Source organism: Mizuhopecten yessoensis, unplaced genomic scaffold, assembly GCF_002113885.1.
Source record: "Mizuhopecten yessoensis strain PY_sf001 unplaced genomic scaffold, ASM211388v2 scaffold1595, whole genome shotgun sequence".
Taxonomy (NCBI): Eukaryota; Metazoa; Mollusca; class Bivalvia; order Pectinida; family Pectinidae; genus Mizuhopecten; species Mizuhopecten yessoensis.
In genome coordinates, this window is record NW_018404125.1 from 1,265,536 (window position 1) to 1,285,512 (window position 19,977).

The 19,977-nt window shown below is 38.8% G+C and overlaps 1 protein-coding gene and 1 long non-coding RNA gene across 7 annotated transcripts in view; one reads left to right on the plus strand and one right to left on the minus strand.

The window, feature by feature from the left end:
• Positions 1–9,686, plus strand: part of LOC110466058 — a 23,584-nt gene extending 13,898 nt beyond the window's left edge. For 4 of the 6 annotated variants that reach the window (XM_021522318.1, XM_021522328.1, XM_021522345.1 and 1 more), the window contains 5 exons: positions 3,750–5,592; positions 5,962–6,053; positions 6,880–7,155; positions 7,857–8,129; positions 8,836–9,686. In XM_021522318.1, the coding sequence (XP_021377993.1) occupies positions 3,750–5,592; positions 5,962–6,053; positions 6,880–7,155; positions 7,857–8,129; positions 8,836–9,009 (2,658 nt within the window). In that variant the 3' untranslated portion in view covers positions 9,010–9,686. Of the gene's footprint in view, positions 1–2,201; positions 2,496–3,749; positions 5,593–5,961; positions 6,054–6,879; positions 7,156–7,856; positions 8,130–8,835 lie in introns of those variants that run through there. The other 2 variants (XM_021522354.1, XM_021522364.1) reach the window with 2 other exon arrangements.
• Positions 9,607–13,224, minus strand: LOC110466080. Its single transcript, XR_002464689.1, has 3 exons — positions 10,380–13,224; positions 10,088–10,234; positions 9,607–9,644 (listed from the first exon to the last, which is right to left on the minus strand). It is a non-coding gene; the product is annotated as an uncharacterized LOC110466080 (long non-coding RNA).
• Between the last annotated feature and the right edge of the window lie 6,753 nt (positions 13,225–19,977).

Consider the following 19,977-nt stretch of genomic DNA (forward strand, 5'->3'; position numbering starts at 1 on the left):
CAAAGGAGTCAGTGTGCTAAAATTTCTTCATTTTCCTTGTTTAGAATCAGAGGTGCTAGTTTCAAATACTTTTTAGTCTGAAATCTGTATGCTAGATATTGAATAAGGTGGTTTTATTGTTTTTTGTCACTTTGAATAATATTTCTGTTCATGTTAAAAACAAAATCAACTCTCTGTATAAATATATCAGGTGACCGTTAAGGCCCATGGGCCTCTTGTTAATCATGTAATTTCATGATAACTTTTCATCTGTCAAATAATTTTAACACAGTTTGTGTGATTATTTAATTCATATACAGTGATGAAATGTAATCCTAAATAAGTATCAAATATAATAATTTATTTCTAAACAAAAGCTGATTCCAATATTGGCAGAACAACCATAACAGAAAGTACTATACATATGTCAGACTTATAGGACTCCAGGTAAACTTGACATCTTATAGGACTCCAGGTAAACTTGACATCTTCCATTACTCCAGGTAAACTGGAGTGCACTCCTGATACACCACAAAGTTTACCTGGAATTCAAACAGAGTGCACTACAAGTTCAAATGGAATGGACACACAGTGCACATTGTGTAACCTTTAGTATGTACACAACTGTATCATGATGAGTGATGTATGGACTTATTTATACTAACAGAGGGTTCAAACAGAAAAGGCTGTAATTTGAAAATGTATACTGAGTTTTCAAGGTTAAAGATAAGAAAATAGTTCTCAAATCTTCACATAGTCCAAATTATTCTGACGTTAAATCGACTTTTTTTATATCGGTCTGGCGTCGATTAACCGACACCAGACCGATATAAAAAAAAGTTGATAAAATGTCAGAATAATTTGGACTAATCTTCACACAGACAACTGTTGACATGTGGAACAATCTAGTGTTGACAGTTAAACAATTGAAACACTCTGAAAATCAATTACAAAAATATTGTTTTAAAAATTTACTTGTGCTATGACTCTTAAACATTTCATTGATTATTATGTATCTTTATGCAACAGCTGAATATTAAAAGTTGGTAACTCCTGAACATATTATATATAGTGGCTGATAGAGTACACATGGGCCTCTTGTTTAATATAAAAGCATTAAAAACATATCTATTGTAAACGGAAAAAATGAAACATTCCAGTATGATATAACTCCACCCCTCGACCCGCTCTAAGTACATCATGGCATAGTAAGCACGGCAAAGGTGAACATCAAATACGAAAATTGGACCTGCCTTCACTCGAATATAGAAGGGAGAGAGCAGACATCATCGAAATCTACAAAATCCTAAATAACATCGACCATATATACCGTGAAAATAGGTTTTAACTGGTGTGGCAGGTTTTAATTGTACATAGGATTAAGGTCGCCATCTAGCTTCGAGCTAGAGGAAATTCCCTTTAACTCAGTGGTAGATCGCCCGACTAGGAATCTGGAGATTGAGGGTTCTATCCCTGGTGGAAGCACACTATTCTCTTTCTTGTTTCAAATGGTGTCCGTGGCCCTCCCTGTGTAACAGTGAGTTAGAACCTGGGTTGTGGTGTTTGAGGGTGAACACATTTAAAAAGGGGGGAGTAGTGTGGCAGGTTTTAATTGTACATAGGATTAAGGTCGCCTTCTAGTTTCGAGCTAGAGGGAATTTCCCTTTAGCTCAGTGGTAGAGTGTCCGACTAGGAACCTGAAGATCGAGGATTTGTTCCCCAGTGGAAGCAAACTATTCTCTTTCCTGTTACACCGGCATCAAATATGGGGACCTGAGGGGCATCCAAAAAAGCTGTTCAAGAAACCGTTTCATCTTGAAGTAAACAAAAATGTTTTCAGTAACAGAAAAATAACAAAATGGAACAGTCTACCAGAAGTGATTGCCACAGCAATGAACCTTAACAGCTTCAAAACATTACTGAACAACCATAACATTACCCGAACAGGTCCAAATTCCGGGTCTCTTTTTACAATTAATACCATGGACACCACAAGTGTTTTTAAAATATGTGTACTTTTACTGAACCTTTGGGAACAAATCAACAAGTGTTAACTTTATATAGTATGTGTGTTAAAAATATACTACACGTGTGTGTTCATATAGTGAGAGAACTGTTAGTCTATTTTATAATGTGTGATTAACATAATCAATACCACCATCAATGTGTAAACTATGGAACTTATATCAATTTATGCGCAACCAGATGGACATGATTAGATCAGTAAATGAAATGCAATCAAGACATCTACAAAAGCTAAAAGCTTAAAACACGATGTAGATTACAGCGAAAGATACAGCGAAAGAACATTTAAAGGAGATTGGACATGTGCAAGTCTAATATAGGGCGAGCGTCGTAGAGCGGAGTGACCTCCCCTTTTGAATTTCCTGTTGACTGTCATACGGTGGCTACCAAATACACAAAACCATTATGAATGTATTATGTGCTAACGAGGTTGTAAATAGGATGAGAATGCTGCAGATGAAGTAAGAGTGTGAATAGGAGCACTAGGGAGGGTATGTTTATCAGTATATGCCCTGTATTTTTATTATTGACGCATTGTATCGCTTTGATGCAGGGAAATAAGTATGCATTGAATTGTGAGTATATTGATTTTGTTGAGTTTTGACCACGGGTTACCGACTGACTTAGCATAAACCGGACCATTTACTCAACTAGATCAATATGTCATCAAGTGAATGCATATCCCGTGACCTGGATTACTCTCGCTAACTCCAGCCGGACAACTTATGTGAAACTGTGACCTAAATTATGAGTCATGGGGAAACCTATTTTAACATGTAGGCGGTCTAACACTGTAGGCGCTATGCCATGATGTTGTAAACGGGAATTTACATATGTTGATAATAAGTCGTGTCTCATGGTTTACTTGTCTCATCAGGAAGTTATGGTACTTTCCTATTAAACGTGCAATTTCCTCATGTTTATGATCCATGCACTGTCCACATTCTATTTATAGAATCTTATCATAATATATTGAAAGGGTAATATGTGTGTATTACTCTATCATACTAGCTGTATATAATGATAGGTGTTACTAAGCTGTCAACAACTATAACATATTAATGTTGTATCTGTCAATTGAAAATGTTTATTGAATCTAACATTGATTCACACCCTTTTGATTGTTGTACATGTAATTACAAGCTGTACATAAATGTGAACATCAGTGTAATCAACTTTGTGTGTAAGGTAAGTTTAAAGTATGCAAAGATGTAGTATTTACTGTGTGTGCATACATTATGTATTTTACATTATCATGAGTTTAGGGGGAAATTATGATACACTTTGAGATATTTCAAGTTTGTTCAATCAAGCTTACTTGTGCGGCAGCAGACAAAAGTTTGGATTGATCCAAAATGAACCGTTCCTGACTGAAGGCTAAACCACACAAGTTTTGGGCGTTGTTTTTCTGTTTGATGCTTTGTTCCCTGTACTGTGATCAACATAGTGTTCAAAGAAGTAGAAGTTTCACATAAATAGAAATGTTTTAACAAAATTAAATTAAAGTGATAGAGGCAGAGCTGAACTGTGAAAGCACCAGTTTGGATTTTGTAGATACCACATTTGTATGAGCAAAGTAGTAAACAATATAACCACAAAGAATCATTAAGTCTAATAGTTTGGTATGTTTTGTAGACTAGCAATACATTCCATCTGGGCGGCCTATTGATGCATTTCGAGGGGACCTTTGACAACTACATTATTTTAACTTACCAGTAGAAAACAAATGTCTTCCAATTTTGTAGGAGACAAACCATGACGAGGAAGGGAGCGGTATGGGTAACACCGGGTCCAATGACGAGTCGCCTCCGATCCGCTACAACGCTCGTGAGGACGTAGTAGTAGGTTTACCTGAACGCTCCCCTAACATCCCAATGTCTCCAACAAAACCGCGCCAGCGACGCCGCAAGCAACGCAAGACCATCAATGCTGACAAAGCAAGACCACGTCGTCCCCGCCCACGTGACGGTGTCAGTGTGAGTAGTGATGAGGGGGACAACCAGCTAAACATTTCCCATGATGCCTCTGATTGGGAAACAGGATCTCTGAAAGGGAACCTGAGTATCAAGTCTCTGAGCGAAAGAAATGTAAAATATGGCTTTGGAAATGAAAAGCATTGTGAAACAAACAGTGAACAGAAGAAAGTCACAGATGACCCAACAGAGGTTGAAGTGATGGTGGATAAAGAGAATGTTGATGGGACCGTGCAACAAAGGGAGATAACTGTCAGTGACCATTCTGGACATGGGGTTGTTGACTGTTCAGTTCTCCTCACTCCCCCCTCAGAAGAGGAAGCTTTAGCCTACGCAAACATAACCAATCTAAGGGGGTTAACTCACAGCACTACACCCACTAGTAGTACTGAAACTGACAGATCTGTTTTGGAAAACTATGTGTCCTTTGGTCCATTGTCCTCAAGTGGGGCCATGTCTGGTGTGATGTCCTCAAGTGGGGCCATGTCAATATCAGATCAGGATGAGGACAAAGATGTGAGTGCTCCTAATGCAAATACGAAAATACTCTCAAACACAGGGACCACATACAACGACAACAACAAGTTACACAACCAGACATTACAACAACAAATGACAGGGACGCTAGACAATGTCCCTCCACTTATAGCCACTACAGACAACCACTCTCGCACCACAACAGATGAGCTTATCCACAACACTCCAGAAAAAATTACTCGCACCTCATCATCGGGTGACGATACCAGCAACTCATCATCCCCGTTTAAATCAGCCAGTAGTCATGTGCATGGGCAGTCCAGCTCCTCAGGGAACATGAGTGTAGACGATGAGGGGACAACTGACAGCTTGTCGTCACTAAGCAACAGAAAGTTTGACAAAGGCTTCCAACAGTCATTGCTGCACCGGCTCCATGAGTATTCAACAGGGGGAAGCAACTCTACATCGTACGAGACATCGCCTGACATCTCACCATACCACAGAGCAAGCAGTGGTGTGTCTAGTCGCCAGGGAAGTCTTTCTGACCTGGCAACCTCTGATAGCGAAATATTCAATATGGATGGTTCCAGCTCCTTGGCAGAGCAAGAGTTTTCTAAAATTGAGGGAGAGATTGGTCATTTAGATGAAGAGTTTGTGTCTTTGAATACAAAATTAGTGGAACTTATGAGTAAGTCCGCTACAGCAAGTAGTGGAAATTCAGCCATTCTTCCAAGTTTATGTGTTGATATTGAGTCAAACTCTATTCCTGCTTCTCCAGTGCGCAAACAGAATGATGCCTTATTGAGTAACAAAAAGCTAAAACATTGTGTGTCGGGTAATTCAAGTCAATCCCACAGTGATTCCTCCTTTAGCCCCCAGCACCTTCAGTCAGATGGTGTTGATCTGTCGTGGGAGTACTATGACATGGACCCTGAAAATCTGCCTGGGGATTCCCAATTCAAGGAGGAAGCTGAACATGATTTAGGCAATATTGTTGTGCAAAAAGAAGAGAGCAGTGATGGCATCTCTGCAGCTGGTGAAGACAATGGCCACACAACATGTGACGACTTGGAGATGGACTCGTGTAATGATGGTACAGGGGAAAACAACTATCCCAAAAATGACCAGTCTACCACTGGTAGGTAACAGAGGAAGATTTATCTCGTAAAAATGACCAGTCAAGCACTGCTAGGTAGTATATTTCTTATAATGGGATGATCACTTGAGAATTTACCAGTTTGCAATAAGTAGGCAGCAACAGGGAAGGTAACTCTTCTGTAATTGACAAGTTCATCATATATTTAGATAGGTAATGGGAGGAAGTATTTCTTAGATATGACCAGCCTACCACTAGTAGATTACAGGGGAGGATAACTCTCCCAGAACTTTCCAAATGCCATGTATCTTCATTATTGTTTCCAATTTATGTTTAATTCAATGTCAATACCAATTCAACTCTTGGAAATCAATGTGTTACTGTGTCAGACTATACACACACTATTCACAGGTTCTGTCCAGATTGGGAATAAGGTAAACATCGTAGATTATGCTGAACGAGAATGGAAGGGAGAAACAGACAAAGCCTCCACAATCAAACAGGTATAGTCATCAAACATTGGTTAGGTATCACTTCATATCTAACCATCTATCAACAGATGTTGGGCTGTTGTTCAAATTGCTTATTTTCTGTTATCCATCCTTAAACAGTTCTTGTTATTTCTCAAAAAGTACTTTATAGCTCCTTCTTAAAATTTATACATAGGTTTCCTTCGATCCATTGTTGTCCATGACATGTTCAGTTTTAAAACTACCAGGTAATCTAAACAACAAGATTGCTGCCAGATGGCATTCTTTAAATTTGTATGTAAAATTTTATTTTCAACATTTTTCGGAAAATTTGAAGTTTTTGTTGGTAATTAGTTATGTATGTTCTAACATCCGACGGATTGCATAAACAAGATGGCAAGCAGATTGCCATCGAACATTTTTTACCCCTTGTTCACTTGTCCACACTTTTTTATCTGTAAAAAAAGAGGCTGCTAAAATATCGTTCATTGCCAATGAAACTACATGTAGGTACACATGATATGTACAATTTACAAAGGCTATGGCTAAGTTTGAAGTTGAGCAAAATACCAGTATGTGCATGGTTAATTAGCATATTGCACTTTGATTGGTCAACGGTTTCAGCACAAGAACCTACCATAATAAAATATGACTTGATGATTCTTATCAAATTTGGTCAATATTTGCAATATACTAAGACAGTTATTGAGGTAATTTTGGGTACCGGGTACATGTAGTCCAACATGGCCCATTGGACATCTGGTTATATAAAGTTTTATTAACGGCAATAACTTTGAAATTTGTAACAATGAAATTGATTTTAGATAAAAGAGGTCAATTTTTGTTTACCTGTTGCCAGGCCTACACAGAGGTAGTGAAGATGATCCCCTGTCAGAACCTGCAGCCGATAAGAGGAGACAACTACTGTGGGATTCGTGGCTGCGTGTTCCAGTGCCTATCTAATATGCTCAGTCCCCGGTGTGCGTGGAGGTCACTAGATCACACCCTTTCTCTCCTCCATGCTACCTATACTGATCCTGCCTCTAGTCTCCATTGCTGGACCTTTGCTAGTCGCCTCACCCCACAGGAGCCCCTGTCACAGATGCAAGCCTGCCTCACCTACCTGTTCTCCAAGGTAGACTCTTTAATGGTTTATGGACAAGATGTAATGTAGGAACGATATTCTGTCAGTGAATATGTACTGTCACTAGAAATATGTACTTTCACTAGAAATATGTACTGTCACTTGGAAATATGTACTGTTACTAGAAATATGTACTATCACTAGAAATATGTAATGTCACTTGGAAATATTTACTGTCACTAGAAATATGTACTGTCACTAGAAATATGTACTGTCACTTGGAAATATGTACTGTCACTAAAAATATGTACTGTCACTAGAAATATGTACTGTCACTAGAAATATGTACTGTTAATAGGATAAAATGTATATGACTATAGAAAATATATACTTTTCTTATGAAATGCATACTGTTCATTAGGAACATAAAATATACAGTTCATAGGGAAAATAAACTGTTTATAGGTGTTTATATGTAATATATACTGAATTGTACTGAATAGGAATAACATACCGTTGACCCTTATCAATACAGCCAGAATTGTTGTTTTTTTTCCCCCTTCATACAGTTATTTTGCAATCCAGGCACTTAGTGCTTTCCCTTTGCATTGTAATTTTCCAAAAAATCCCAAAATGCTGAATTTAGAGTCAATTCCTCTTCTGAAAAATTATGTCATTTGGTGGTTCTATCTAGTTTAGAAGTTTGCAGATCTGCTTTAGTTTAAATTCTTCCCTTCATGTTGTATTCACAGTTTGAGGATGCGGAGCAGATGTCAGCCTATGAGGAGCGACGTCTGTGGGCCACATCCTTGTTGAACTCTGACCCTGCTGGTGATGTGATGCTGATGGAAGGTGTGAAGCTGTTGATGCTGTTAGAGGCTGTGCGCCTATACAACAGGAGTCAAACTGGAGCCGATGTCCCCCTGTTTGTCTGGCTTATGTTCGCACGTGATACATCAGACACTCCTGCCAAATTTGTCACTAATCACCTCAACTGTGTGGGAGACACGGCCGGACTTGAACAGGTGGGGCTACAGGGACGTACACTAACATGGGTTACTGTCACTGAATGGGGATTCCTTACTTTGTCGTGGTCTTAGCAGGGTATACTCACTCTGGTGGGACCAAAGAGCACAGAATGAAGGCCACACTGATTTAAGTACCGTATTTGACCACAAATAAGTCCCCATGCCTAGTGAAAAAAACATAGACCAAAAGTAGGGAGACAGCTTAATTGGGAGCAACCCTCCTGTTCACAATTGTTTGCCATCTTGGATATACCACTGTTTTGATCTATGACCACACTAAAATGCATGACCTTATAGTTGTTCATGTTATAAAAGTAACAACTAACAGACAGAACGTTTAATAACAGTAGGGAAGTAGCTCTTTAAGAAATGAAATTTTAAATCTGGAGTAATAATTCAGGATTTATTTTTTTAAGTCGTGTACCTTGGTACCTCTCATTATAGTGATGGAAATAATTTGTTAATAGGTTTTCTCTTGGTACTCCAGTTACCTCTGACATTAAGATCCCCCGAACGCTAACGTCCAGGCCAACAAGAGTGGTTAATATTTATATTGAAGTTGAAATAAAAAAATTCATAATGGTCGTAAGTAGATAAAATTCATATTTATTTATAGTAAAAATCTTGTGTACAAGATATCTAAAGAACCTATCAACAGATTTAGTGTGTTTGTTTGAAACTTATTCAGAATTGCTTGTTTCAGGTGGAGATGTTCCTGCTAGGACATGTGCTGGGAGTCAGTATACAGGTGTTCCGTCTCAGTCAGTTTGGACAGGATGACTTTGTGACCTTCTACCCAGACAACCAGCAGGAACAATGGCCAGTGATAAGTCTGCTGGCAGAGGATGATCGCCACTACAATGTAGCTGTACCCTAAGGGACCCAATGCAATTCTTACTGTACCCTAGGGGTGCTACTGCAGTGTAATGAAACCTATGGGAACTACTCAGTGTACATGTACCTAGAGTAACCACTCGGGAACCACTACAATGTACCTGTAACCCTGGGATGCCACTACCTAGGGTAACCAATACAATGTAACTTTATTTAGGGTTGCCACTACAACAATTTACATGTGCTCCAGGGGAGCTACTACAGTGTACAGGTGACCTTGGGATACCAGTACAGTATATCCGGTACTTGTAATCTAAGGGAACCACTACAATGTACTTGTAACCTTGGGCGACCATTATAACATACTCTTAACCTGCAACCACTATAATGTACTTGTAAATTAGGTGAAGCCCTAGAGAAACCATTAAAATGTACAGGTGCCCTAGGAGAACCACTACAATGTACATGTAACCAAGGGGAACCAGTACAATTTACAGGTAATCGAGGGGAACCATAACAATGTAGGGTAACCTAGGGGAACTATTACAATGTAGGGGAACCTAGGGGAACCATAACAATGTACAGTTAATCTAGGGGAACCATAACAATGTAAAATAACCTAGGGGAACCGTAACGATGGACAGGTAACCTAGGGGAACCATAACAATATAGGGTAACCTAGGGGCACCATAACAATATAGGGTAACCTAGGGGAACCATAACAATATAGGGGAACCTAGGGGAACCATAACAATGTACAGTTAATCTAGGGGAGCCATAACAATGTAAAATAACCTAGGGGAACCGTAACGATGGACAGGTAACCTAGGGGAACCATAACAATATAGGGTAACCTAGGGGAACCATAACAATGTACAGTTAATCTTGGGGAACCATAACAATGTACAGTTAATCTAGGGGAGCCATAACAATGTAAAATAACCTAGGGGAACCGTAACGATGGACAGGTAACCTAGGGGAACCATAACAATATAGGGTAACCTAGGGGAACCATAACAATGTACAGTTAATCTTGGGGAACCATAACAATGTACAGTTAATCTAGGGGAGCCATAACAATGTAAAATAACCTAGGGGAACCGTAACGATGGACAGGTAACCTAGGGGAACCATAACAATATAGGGTAACCTAGGGGAACCATAACAATGTACAGTTAATCTAGGGGAGCCATAACAATGTAAAATAACCTAGGGGAACCGTAACGATGGACAGGTAACCTAGGGGAACCATAACAATATAGGGTAACCTAGGGGCACCATAACAATATAGGGTAACCTAGGGGAACCATAACAATATAGGGTAACCTAGGGGCACCATAACAATATAGGGTAACCTAGGGGAACCATAACAATATAGGGTAACCTAGGGGAACCATAACAATATAGGGGAACCTAGGGGAACCATAACAATGTACAGTTAATCTAGGGGAACCATAACAATGTAAAGTAATCTAGGGGAACCATAACAATGTAGGGTAACCTAGGGGAACCATAACAATATAGGGGAACCTAGGGGAACCATAACAATGTACAGTTAATCTTGGGGAACCATAACAATGTACAGTTAATCTAGGGGAACCATAACAATGTAAAGTAATCTAGGGGAACCATAACAATGTAGGGTAACCTAGGGGAACCGTAACTATGTACAGGTAATCGAGGGGAACCATAACAATGTAGTGTAACCTAGGGGAACTATTACAATGTAGGGGAACCTGGGGGAACCATAACAATGTACAGTTAATCTTGGGGAACCATAACAATGTACAGTTAATCTAGGGGAGCCATAACAATGTAAAATAACCTAGGGGAACCGTAACGATGTACAGGTAACCTAGGGGGAACCATAATGATGTACAGGTAACCTAGGGGAACCATAACAAATTTAAGTAACCTAGGGGAATCATAACAATGTAGGGTAACCTAGGGGAACCGTAACTATGTACAGGTAACCTAGGGGAACTATAACAATGTAGGTGAACCTAGTGGAACCATAATGATGTACAGGTAACCTAGGGGAACCATAACAATGCAGGGTAACCTAAGGGAACCATAAAAATGTAAGGTAACCTAGGGGAACTGTAACTATGTACAGGTAACCTAAGGGAACCATAACAATGTAAGGTAACTTAGGGATGCCACTACAATGTTCTTGTACCATGTTCACTGGGTCAGTAAAAACATGCCAGCAGGACTCGGCCCTTATCATACCTCTTTTGTGTAATACTAATGCTGCCATTACATTATGTTATATTGATCATTGTTTAAATAACTTGTACATATAACATTGGTCTACACATACACACCACACACTGACTTGTATATATATATAAATAATGTGCAATAGGCCTGTGCTGTTGGAAAGATTGTGTGGTATAGTATATATATATATATTGTACATATAGGACATCTGTATATGAGACATTATACAGAATGTCACCCTGGTAGAAAATTGTACATATTTGATATCAAGTGGAGACCAATGTCGTCTTTAATTCCCTTTGTCCTATTTTAATGCTATATCAATAGCCTTTAAGTGGTAGGAAAGAAGCAGTGGTGACTGTTGCTGGGTTTAAAGCTTTTAGTATTATTGTTCATCTGGAGAAAAAGGAGATTGAATTTCTGTTTTTATTAGGATTTTTAATTTTGTTTTGTTTCTTGTGAACGCCTTTCATCTGTCGTCATGCATCATCTTCAAACAATAATATTTTTGACTTTTTTTCAGAAACTGTCAGATTTTGATGAAACTGTAGTAAAGTTAAGTGAAACATTCTTACTTCCATCAGGTGACGGTAAAGGCCCATGGACCTCTTGTTTTATACCCTGTTATATTTTGATAACTTTATATTATAGAGATGACTTGTGCTGCTGTATTTATCACCTACTGGAAATACATTATTTCTTATTCACCTTAAATTACAAAACAAGTATGTCAAGATTCTTGTTAAATGTTTCGGTGCAAAATTGAACATAAAATCATACTTTTGATGTTAAACATGTCTTTCTCTCATACATTTGTGTTTAAGAAAGCAGTCTTCTGATTGTGCAAGATATCTATCTTAAATGGCATTTTCTATGTAGGTAATGATTTGAATGAAACATATTTGATATAGACTCTCAAACAATATGGTTTCTGTGTACAGTTGAAAGTTTTATTTCTGGGATGGAATGTTGTTGATCGGGCGACACTGCAAACACTCTAGTTTTGTATACAGTGATCGGGCGACACTGCGAACACTCTAGCTTTTGTGTACAGTGATCGGGCGACACTGCAAACACTCTAGTTTGTATACAGTGATCGGGCGACACTGTGAACACTCTAGCTTTTGTGTACAGTGATCGGGCGACACTGTGAACACTCTAGTTTTGTATACAGTGATCGGGCGACACTGAACACTCTAGTTTTGTGTACAGTGATCGGGCGACACTGCGAACACTCTAGTTTTGTATACAGTCATCGGGCGACACTGTGAACACTCTAGATTTTGTATACAGTGATCGGGCGACTCTGCAAACACTCTAGTTTGTGTACAGTGATCGGGCGACACTGTGAACACTCTAGTTTTTGTATACAGTGATCGGGCGACACTGCAAACACTCTAGTTTGTGTACAGTGATCGGGCGACACTGTGAACACTCTAGTTTTGTGTACAGTGATTGGACGACACTGCGAACACTCTAGTTTTGTATACAGTGATCGGGCGACACTGTGAACCCTCTAGTTTGTATACAGTGATCGGGCGACACTGCAAACACTCTAGTTTGTGTACAGTGATCGGGCGACACTTAGAACACTCTAGTTTGTGTACAGTGATCGGGCGACACTTAGAACACTCTAGTTTGTGTACAGTGATCGGGCGACACTGAGAACACTCTAGTTTGTATACAGTGATCGGGCGACACTGTGAACCCTCTAGTTTGTGTACAGTGATCGGGCGACACTTAGAACACTCTAGTTTGTGTACAGTGATCGGGCGACACTTAGAACACTCTAGTTTGTGTACAGTGATCGGGCGACACTTAGAACACTCTAGTTTGTGTACAGTGATCGGGCGACACTGTAAACACTCTAGTTTGTGTACAGTGATCGGGTGACACTGTGAACACTCTAGTTTGTGTACAGTGATCGGGCGACACTGTAAACACTCTAGTTTGTGTACAGTGATCGGGCGACACTGCGAACACTCTAGTTTTGTATACAGTGATCGGGCAACACTGTGAACACTCTAGTTTTGTATACAGTTAAACATGTCTTTCTCTCATACATTTGTGTTTAAGAAAGCAGTCTTCTGATTGTGCAAGATATCTATCTTAAATGGCATTTTCTATGTAGGTAATGATTTGAATGAAACATATTTGATATGATATAGACTGTCAAACAATCTGGTTTCTGTGTACAGTGGAAAGTTTTATTTCTGGGATGGAATGTTGTTGATCGGGCGACACTGCAAACACTCTAGTTTGTATACAGTGATCGGGCGACACTGTGAACGCTCTAGTTTTGTATACAGTGATCGGGCGACACTGTGAACGCTCTAGTTTTGTATACAGTGATCGGGCGACACTGAACACTCTAGTTTTGTGTACAGTGATCGGGCGACACTGCGAACACTCTAGTTTTGTATACAGTGATCGGGCGTCACTGTGAACACTCTAGTTTGTATACAGTGATCGGGCGACACTGCAAACACTCTAGTTTTGTATACAGTGATGGGGCGACACTTTGAACACTCTAGTTTGTGTACAGTGATCGGGCGACACTTAGAACACTCTAGTTTGTGTACAGTGATCGGGCGACACTTAGAACACTCTAGTTTGTGTACAGTGATCGGGCGACACTTAGAACACTCTAGTTTGTGTACAGTGATCGGGCGACACTTAGAACACTCTAGTTTGTGTACAGTGATCGGGCGACACTTAGAACACTCTAGTTTGTGTACAGTGATCGGGCGACACTTAGAACACTCTAGTTTGTGTACAGTGATCGGGCGACACTGCGAACACTCTAGTTTTGTATACAGTGATCGGGCAACACTGTGAACACTCTAGTTTTGTATACAGTGAACGTTAGTCTGGATACTCATGTGTAGACTCCAATAGAATGATTTGTACAGTGATCGGGCGACACTGCAAACACTCTAGTTTGTATACAGTGATCGGGCGACACTGTGAACACTCTAGCTTTTGTGTACAGTGATCGGGCGACACTGTGAACCCTCTAGTTTGTGTACAGTGATCGGGCGACACTGAGAACACTCTAGTTTGTATACAGTGATCGGGCGACACTGCAAACACTCTAGTTTTGTATACAGTGATGGGGCGACACTTTGAACACTCTAGTTTGTGTACAGTGATCGGGCGACACTGAGAACACTCTAGTTTGTATACAGTGATCGGGCGACACTGTGAACCCTCTAGTTTGTATACAGTGATCGGGCGACACTGTGAACACTCTAGTTTGGATACAGTGATCGGGCGACACTGCGAACACTCTAGCTTTTGTGTACAGTGATCGGGCGACACTGCAAACACTCTAGTTTGTATACAGTGATCGGGCGACACTGCAAACACTCTAGTTTTGTATACAGTGATGGGGCGACACTTTGAACACTCTAGTTTGTGTACAGTGATCGGGCGACACTTAGAACACTCTAGTTTGTGTACAGTGATCGGGCGACACTGAGAACACTCTAGTTTGTATACAGTGATCGGGCGACACTGTGAACACTCTAGTTTGTATACAGTGATCGGGCGACACTGCAAACACTCTAGTTTCTATACAGTGATCGGGCGACACTGCGAACACTCTAGTTTTGTATACAGTGATCGGGCGACACTGTGAACACTCTAGTTTTGTATACAGTGATTGGGCGACACTGCGAACACTCTAGTTTTGTATACAGTGATCGGGCAACACTGTGAACACTCTAGTTTTGTATACAGTGATCGGGCGACACTGCGAACCCTCTAGTTTTGTATACAGTGATCGGGCGACACTGTGAACACTCTAGTTTTGTATACAGTGAACGTTAGTCTGGATACTCATGTGTAGACTCCAATAGAATGATTTGTTTTTCATTTTTGCGACTCCCGTTTTGTGGATATTGTTTTTCATTTCACATGAGCAAGAATCAGTTACATAGCATTAAGTGTCAAAGGTTTCAACAGACCTTGATGCAGATCTGTTCACCTTTAACTCAATCACCCTCAAATGACAATCATTCTTTCTCAGTCTTTTCGGATATCTTCTCTTCTAAAGAGAAGATTTAAATAGCAATATAACGATTCAGAACGTCATGTTTTGATGAAGTGATATTGTACAGAGGAGAAAGGAGATTACTAGTCATCAGGTCTAACAGTGGTTCGCTGGCTGGTCACTTTGTTACAAATTATTCAGTTTTAAACTGGTTCCAGATTTCAGTTTCCAAATCTAAGTAGTAGTTTTGCTGAGTTCTGACCAAGATAATGTATTATATAGACTACTGTGTAAGTGAATGTAGGATTTGTGGAGCATCAGCAATATATACAGAGATTATTGAATTTATGAATGATTGAAAAGATAGGTGTGCAGTTTGGAAGCAGTGATGAATAGTATATTTTAATTGAATATAGTTTGAAACAAATATGTTATAAACTGATGTACACAATTATTATAAACAAAAAAAGTTAATATCGAAGATTCTGTCATTGTCTGTGAAATCGTCAAATTTGTTTTTGTATATTGTTGTATAAAGTAATTACATATTATATGTCAGTATGCAAATAATCGAAATCAAAATATGTTTCAAATAGGTATCTCATGCACTGGCAGAGAAAGTGATTGGTTTTCAACTTTTCTAATTGAATTTCTTCCTTCTTTTGATCAGATGTGATATACAATAGCTATATTAACCGCTTTTGTGGTAATCATCAATATTGGTGCATTTCAATAAATGTCAATTTTAGCTAACCTTGCATAGGGTGCTTATGAGCATACAGTTATGGTGCCCTCGTCAACGTTTTGTTTTCTTTGAATTATTTCTGTTAAACAGAAATACCTAGGGCATAGTAATTGATCAGTAGCTATCTGGGGTAGAGTTTCATAAAATGAATTACTGTGACAAACTTTCAAGGTCACTGGTCAACGACTTGCAGGTTAAAATATTTCATACCTAAGTAAATGAAATTCCATGTGAGCACTACAGGCCAATGGACTTTTTCTTTGACAACCAAATTTTAACATTTAAAATATATGTACATTGAATATATATAAATATGTGTCTGCATATTTATCCTTATTTGATGTTTTTGTTTTAACTTTGCCTCATCTATTCCATCAATGTATTTCACTGAGACCAAAATTGCATTTTGCAAGTTAGTAGAATTGTAGGACGGGTCCATGCTATAGGTCGATTGTTATTAGTGTGTATGTATGTTTGTGTGTGTGGGTATGTTACCATTACAAGTGAGACCGCAGTGTGAACGCGTGTGTGGCATCAGAGTCCCATATCACAATGGGTCTATGGGGTATTCATTACTATTGCTTGTTTACAAATTTTGGTGATTTGGTGTGGCTTCATGTGGATGAGAAGATTATGTTATTGTAGAGAAACCAGTAAACATGCTACCACAATGTATACAGGTTACCATGGAGATACTGTAGGTACATGCTACCATAAATGTATGTACATGTTACCATGGAGATACCTGTAGGTACATGTTACCATTAATGTATGTACATGTTACCATGGAGATACCTGCAGGTACATGCTATCATAAATGTATGTACATGTTACCATGGAGATACCTGAAGGTACATGCTACCATAAATGTATGTACAGGTAACCATGGAGATACCTGTAGGAACATGCTATCATAAATGTATGTACAGGTTACCATGGAGATATCTGTAGATACATGCTACCATAAATGTATGTACAGGTTACCATGGAGATACTTTAGGTACATACTATCATAAATGTATGTACAGGTTACCATGGAGATTCCTGTAGGAACATGCTATCATAAATTTATGTACAGGTTACGATGGAGATACCTGTAGGTACATGCTACCATAAATGTATGTAAAGGTTACCATGTAGATACTTTAGGTACATGCTATCATAAATGTATGTACATGTTACCATGGAGATATCTGTAGGTACATACTATCATAAATGTATGTACAGGGTACCATGGAGATACCTGTAGGAACATGCTAACATAAATTTATGTACAGGTTACCATGGAGATACCTGTAGGTACATGCTATCATAAATGTATGTACATGTTACCATGGAGATATCTGTAGGTACATACTATCATAAATGTATGTACAGGGTACCATGGAGATACCTGAAGGTACATGCTACCATAAATGTATGTACAGGTTACCATGGAGATACTTTAGGTACATGCTATCATAAATGTATGTACAGGTTACCATGAAGATACCTGTATGTACAATACCAAAGATGTTCATGGATGTACCAGTTTGTATCTATGCTTTACAAGAGATACCCGTATGAATGTGTATGTTACCATAAAGATGTATATGTTACCATGAATTTATGTACACTCCACTTGTCACTAGGTTACTCAGTGCAATAAAAGGCTACAAACCATTCACACCTTTGTTTTTATGTAACAATCCAGTAAAATGTACACCCAAAGCCATACATAATACGCCCATCACACGTTAATTGAATAAAGGGATATAACTCGGTCAATTACTGTCGGATAACTGGTTATTGAACTTGTCCGAGCTGTCATAGTAATTAACTCTCCCATGAAGTTTGAATTTAAACTGTTGAATTCTCATTTATCATGCGCCAATACATATAAAGTAAAAGTGGAAAGTGAACTTTGCTTTGCAAACATTTTGTCAAAAGAGTAACATGTGTAGGATAATAAACCTAAAGGGCCCTGTTTACTTTTCACCAGTTTTGAAAACAGAAGTGTCCATTCCCAACAGGTCATTGTCAGTAAAACAGAAGTGTCCATTCCCAACAGGTCATTGTCAGTAAAACAGAAGTGTCCATTCCCAACAGGTCATTGCCAGTAAAACAGAAGTGTCCATTCCCAAAAGGTCATTGCCAGTAAAACTGATACGTGATCCAGTACTTCTTCAAATCAAAATGTGTTTCTTCTTCAAATTTACCATATTCGCGAATCCAAGATAGACTGTCATAAAAACAGCCATTCCAGCAACAAATACTAACACGTTTTTCTGATCGTTTATAAAAATAGGCATTTGTTTTGGAACGGAAATAATTCAAAACCATTTTATTAAAAAAACAATATCTATTTCATTCTTCAAACTTCAAACTTTTGAACACTTTTCATGGGTTTGGTTTTAGAAAAGTATTTGTTCATCGACTAATGCATATCTACAGTACAAAACATTTGTTCTTCAGCACCACAACAAAGATACTACTAGTTGAGCCGAATAGTAAAAAAATCTTTCAGTAAATGATGCAATTATATGATTTGGTACATTCACTCTTTAAACACTACTTAACTCAAAAAGCACGTTAGCCATTTGAAATTCCAAAATGCTGCCATAATGGAGTTTTTTGATAAAATCTCTTTACCTTTTTTGGTAAAGAAACTAACCGTACTGATTCATCTCAAAGTAGTTTAAAAGCTTTTTCATGACATTTAACAATAAAACAAAAAGAAAAGACCATATAAGATTTTATTAAGCCTTCCTTTTTACAAAATTAAAATCATAATATCTACAAATAAAGCGAAAGAAAATAAACAAAAATATTTACACGTTTTGTTTTTCCTCATTTTAAATTGTGAGCTGACACTAATCTAATATTAACATAGTATCTAAGTGTCATAACTGCAACACAGCTGTATATCTATGTTTCACAGTTACGACTACACAATGCCGTGCAAGGTAGACTTAATCTGAAACATTTGCATCGACCACAACATTCCGTCTTGCATCCACATTTTGTCAGTTGTTGACAACTGGAGCAAGTTTTGTCAACACGATTTACCAAATATCCCCTTTTTCATTCCAGCCCCATTCCCCATGACATTCAGTTTCCATGTTGGATATGATAGACTGACCCCGGATGCAACCTGCTTGGTAGTCAGATCGCCTAGTATGCTCGATTAGAGCTCCACGTGTTGGAGGGGTTGACTCGTAGGATCTTTGCTTTCGAGCAAAGAGATCAAGTCTTGCATTGTTGATATTTGCAGAAGGGCTTGATTTGTCATACAATGACATACATTTGCAATGCGGGAATAAAAAAAGGTGTTTCGATAGTTGTTGGACTTGGCTGTTTTTGTGTAAAGAAAGCGGGATGTATGTTCGTATAAGAATCTGGTAGTTCTGGTACCTTTTTAGCTTTGCTGTCAGTTAGATTCCTCTATCGTATTTGGCCTTGATTTACTGATGTTGGGTGTTGAAACACTGAAAAACTGGTGTCATGAAAGGATGTTGTTGCGGTTGTTGCAGATGGATAATGGTCAATGTTGTCCATTGCAGCAGTATAGTAAAAAAAGGTCTTTCCTCAGATCAGATGGACACACAACACCCTCGTTCTCGTATCTATTCACAGCTGAATCCCCAAATTGAGCAGACACGTCAAGAACCCTGTCATAAAAAACGCTTAGACCATGTTCGTGCAGCATTTCTACCAGAAGCTTTTTCCTTGTATTTGGATATGTGGACATGCCAATGAAGACTGGAAATGGGGTTTCTCGATCTTTGGAATGTCGAAAGTTTTAAGCTCTATCCTTGTATTTTGCATAACAATTGTACTGGTGCAACTGTAACATGGCCAAATCAGTCTTGTAGACGCATCAAACCGTAACTGCGATTTTATGTCAGCCCCGTGCTCAATCATACAAACAAATTGAAGAAGAATAGATGGTACGGCATGTTCTATGCAATTATCATGGAACGTTCCATTGAATGCAGCCTTGTGCTTGATCATATGCCTTCGTAAGATTTCAGCTGCTTTAGTAACCATGACAGCCGCCGAATAGTCAA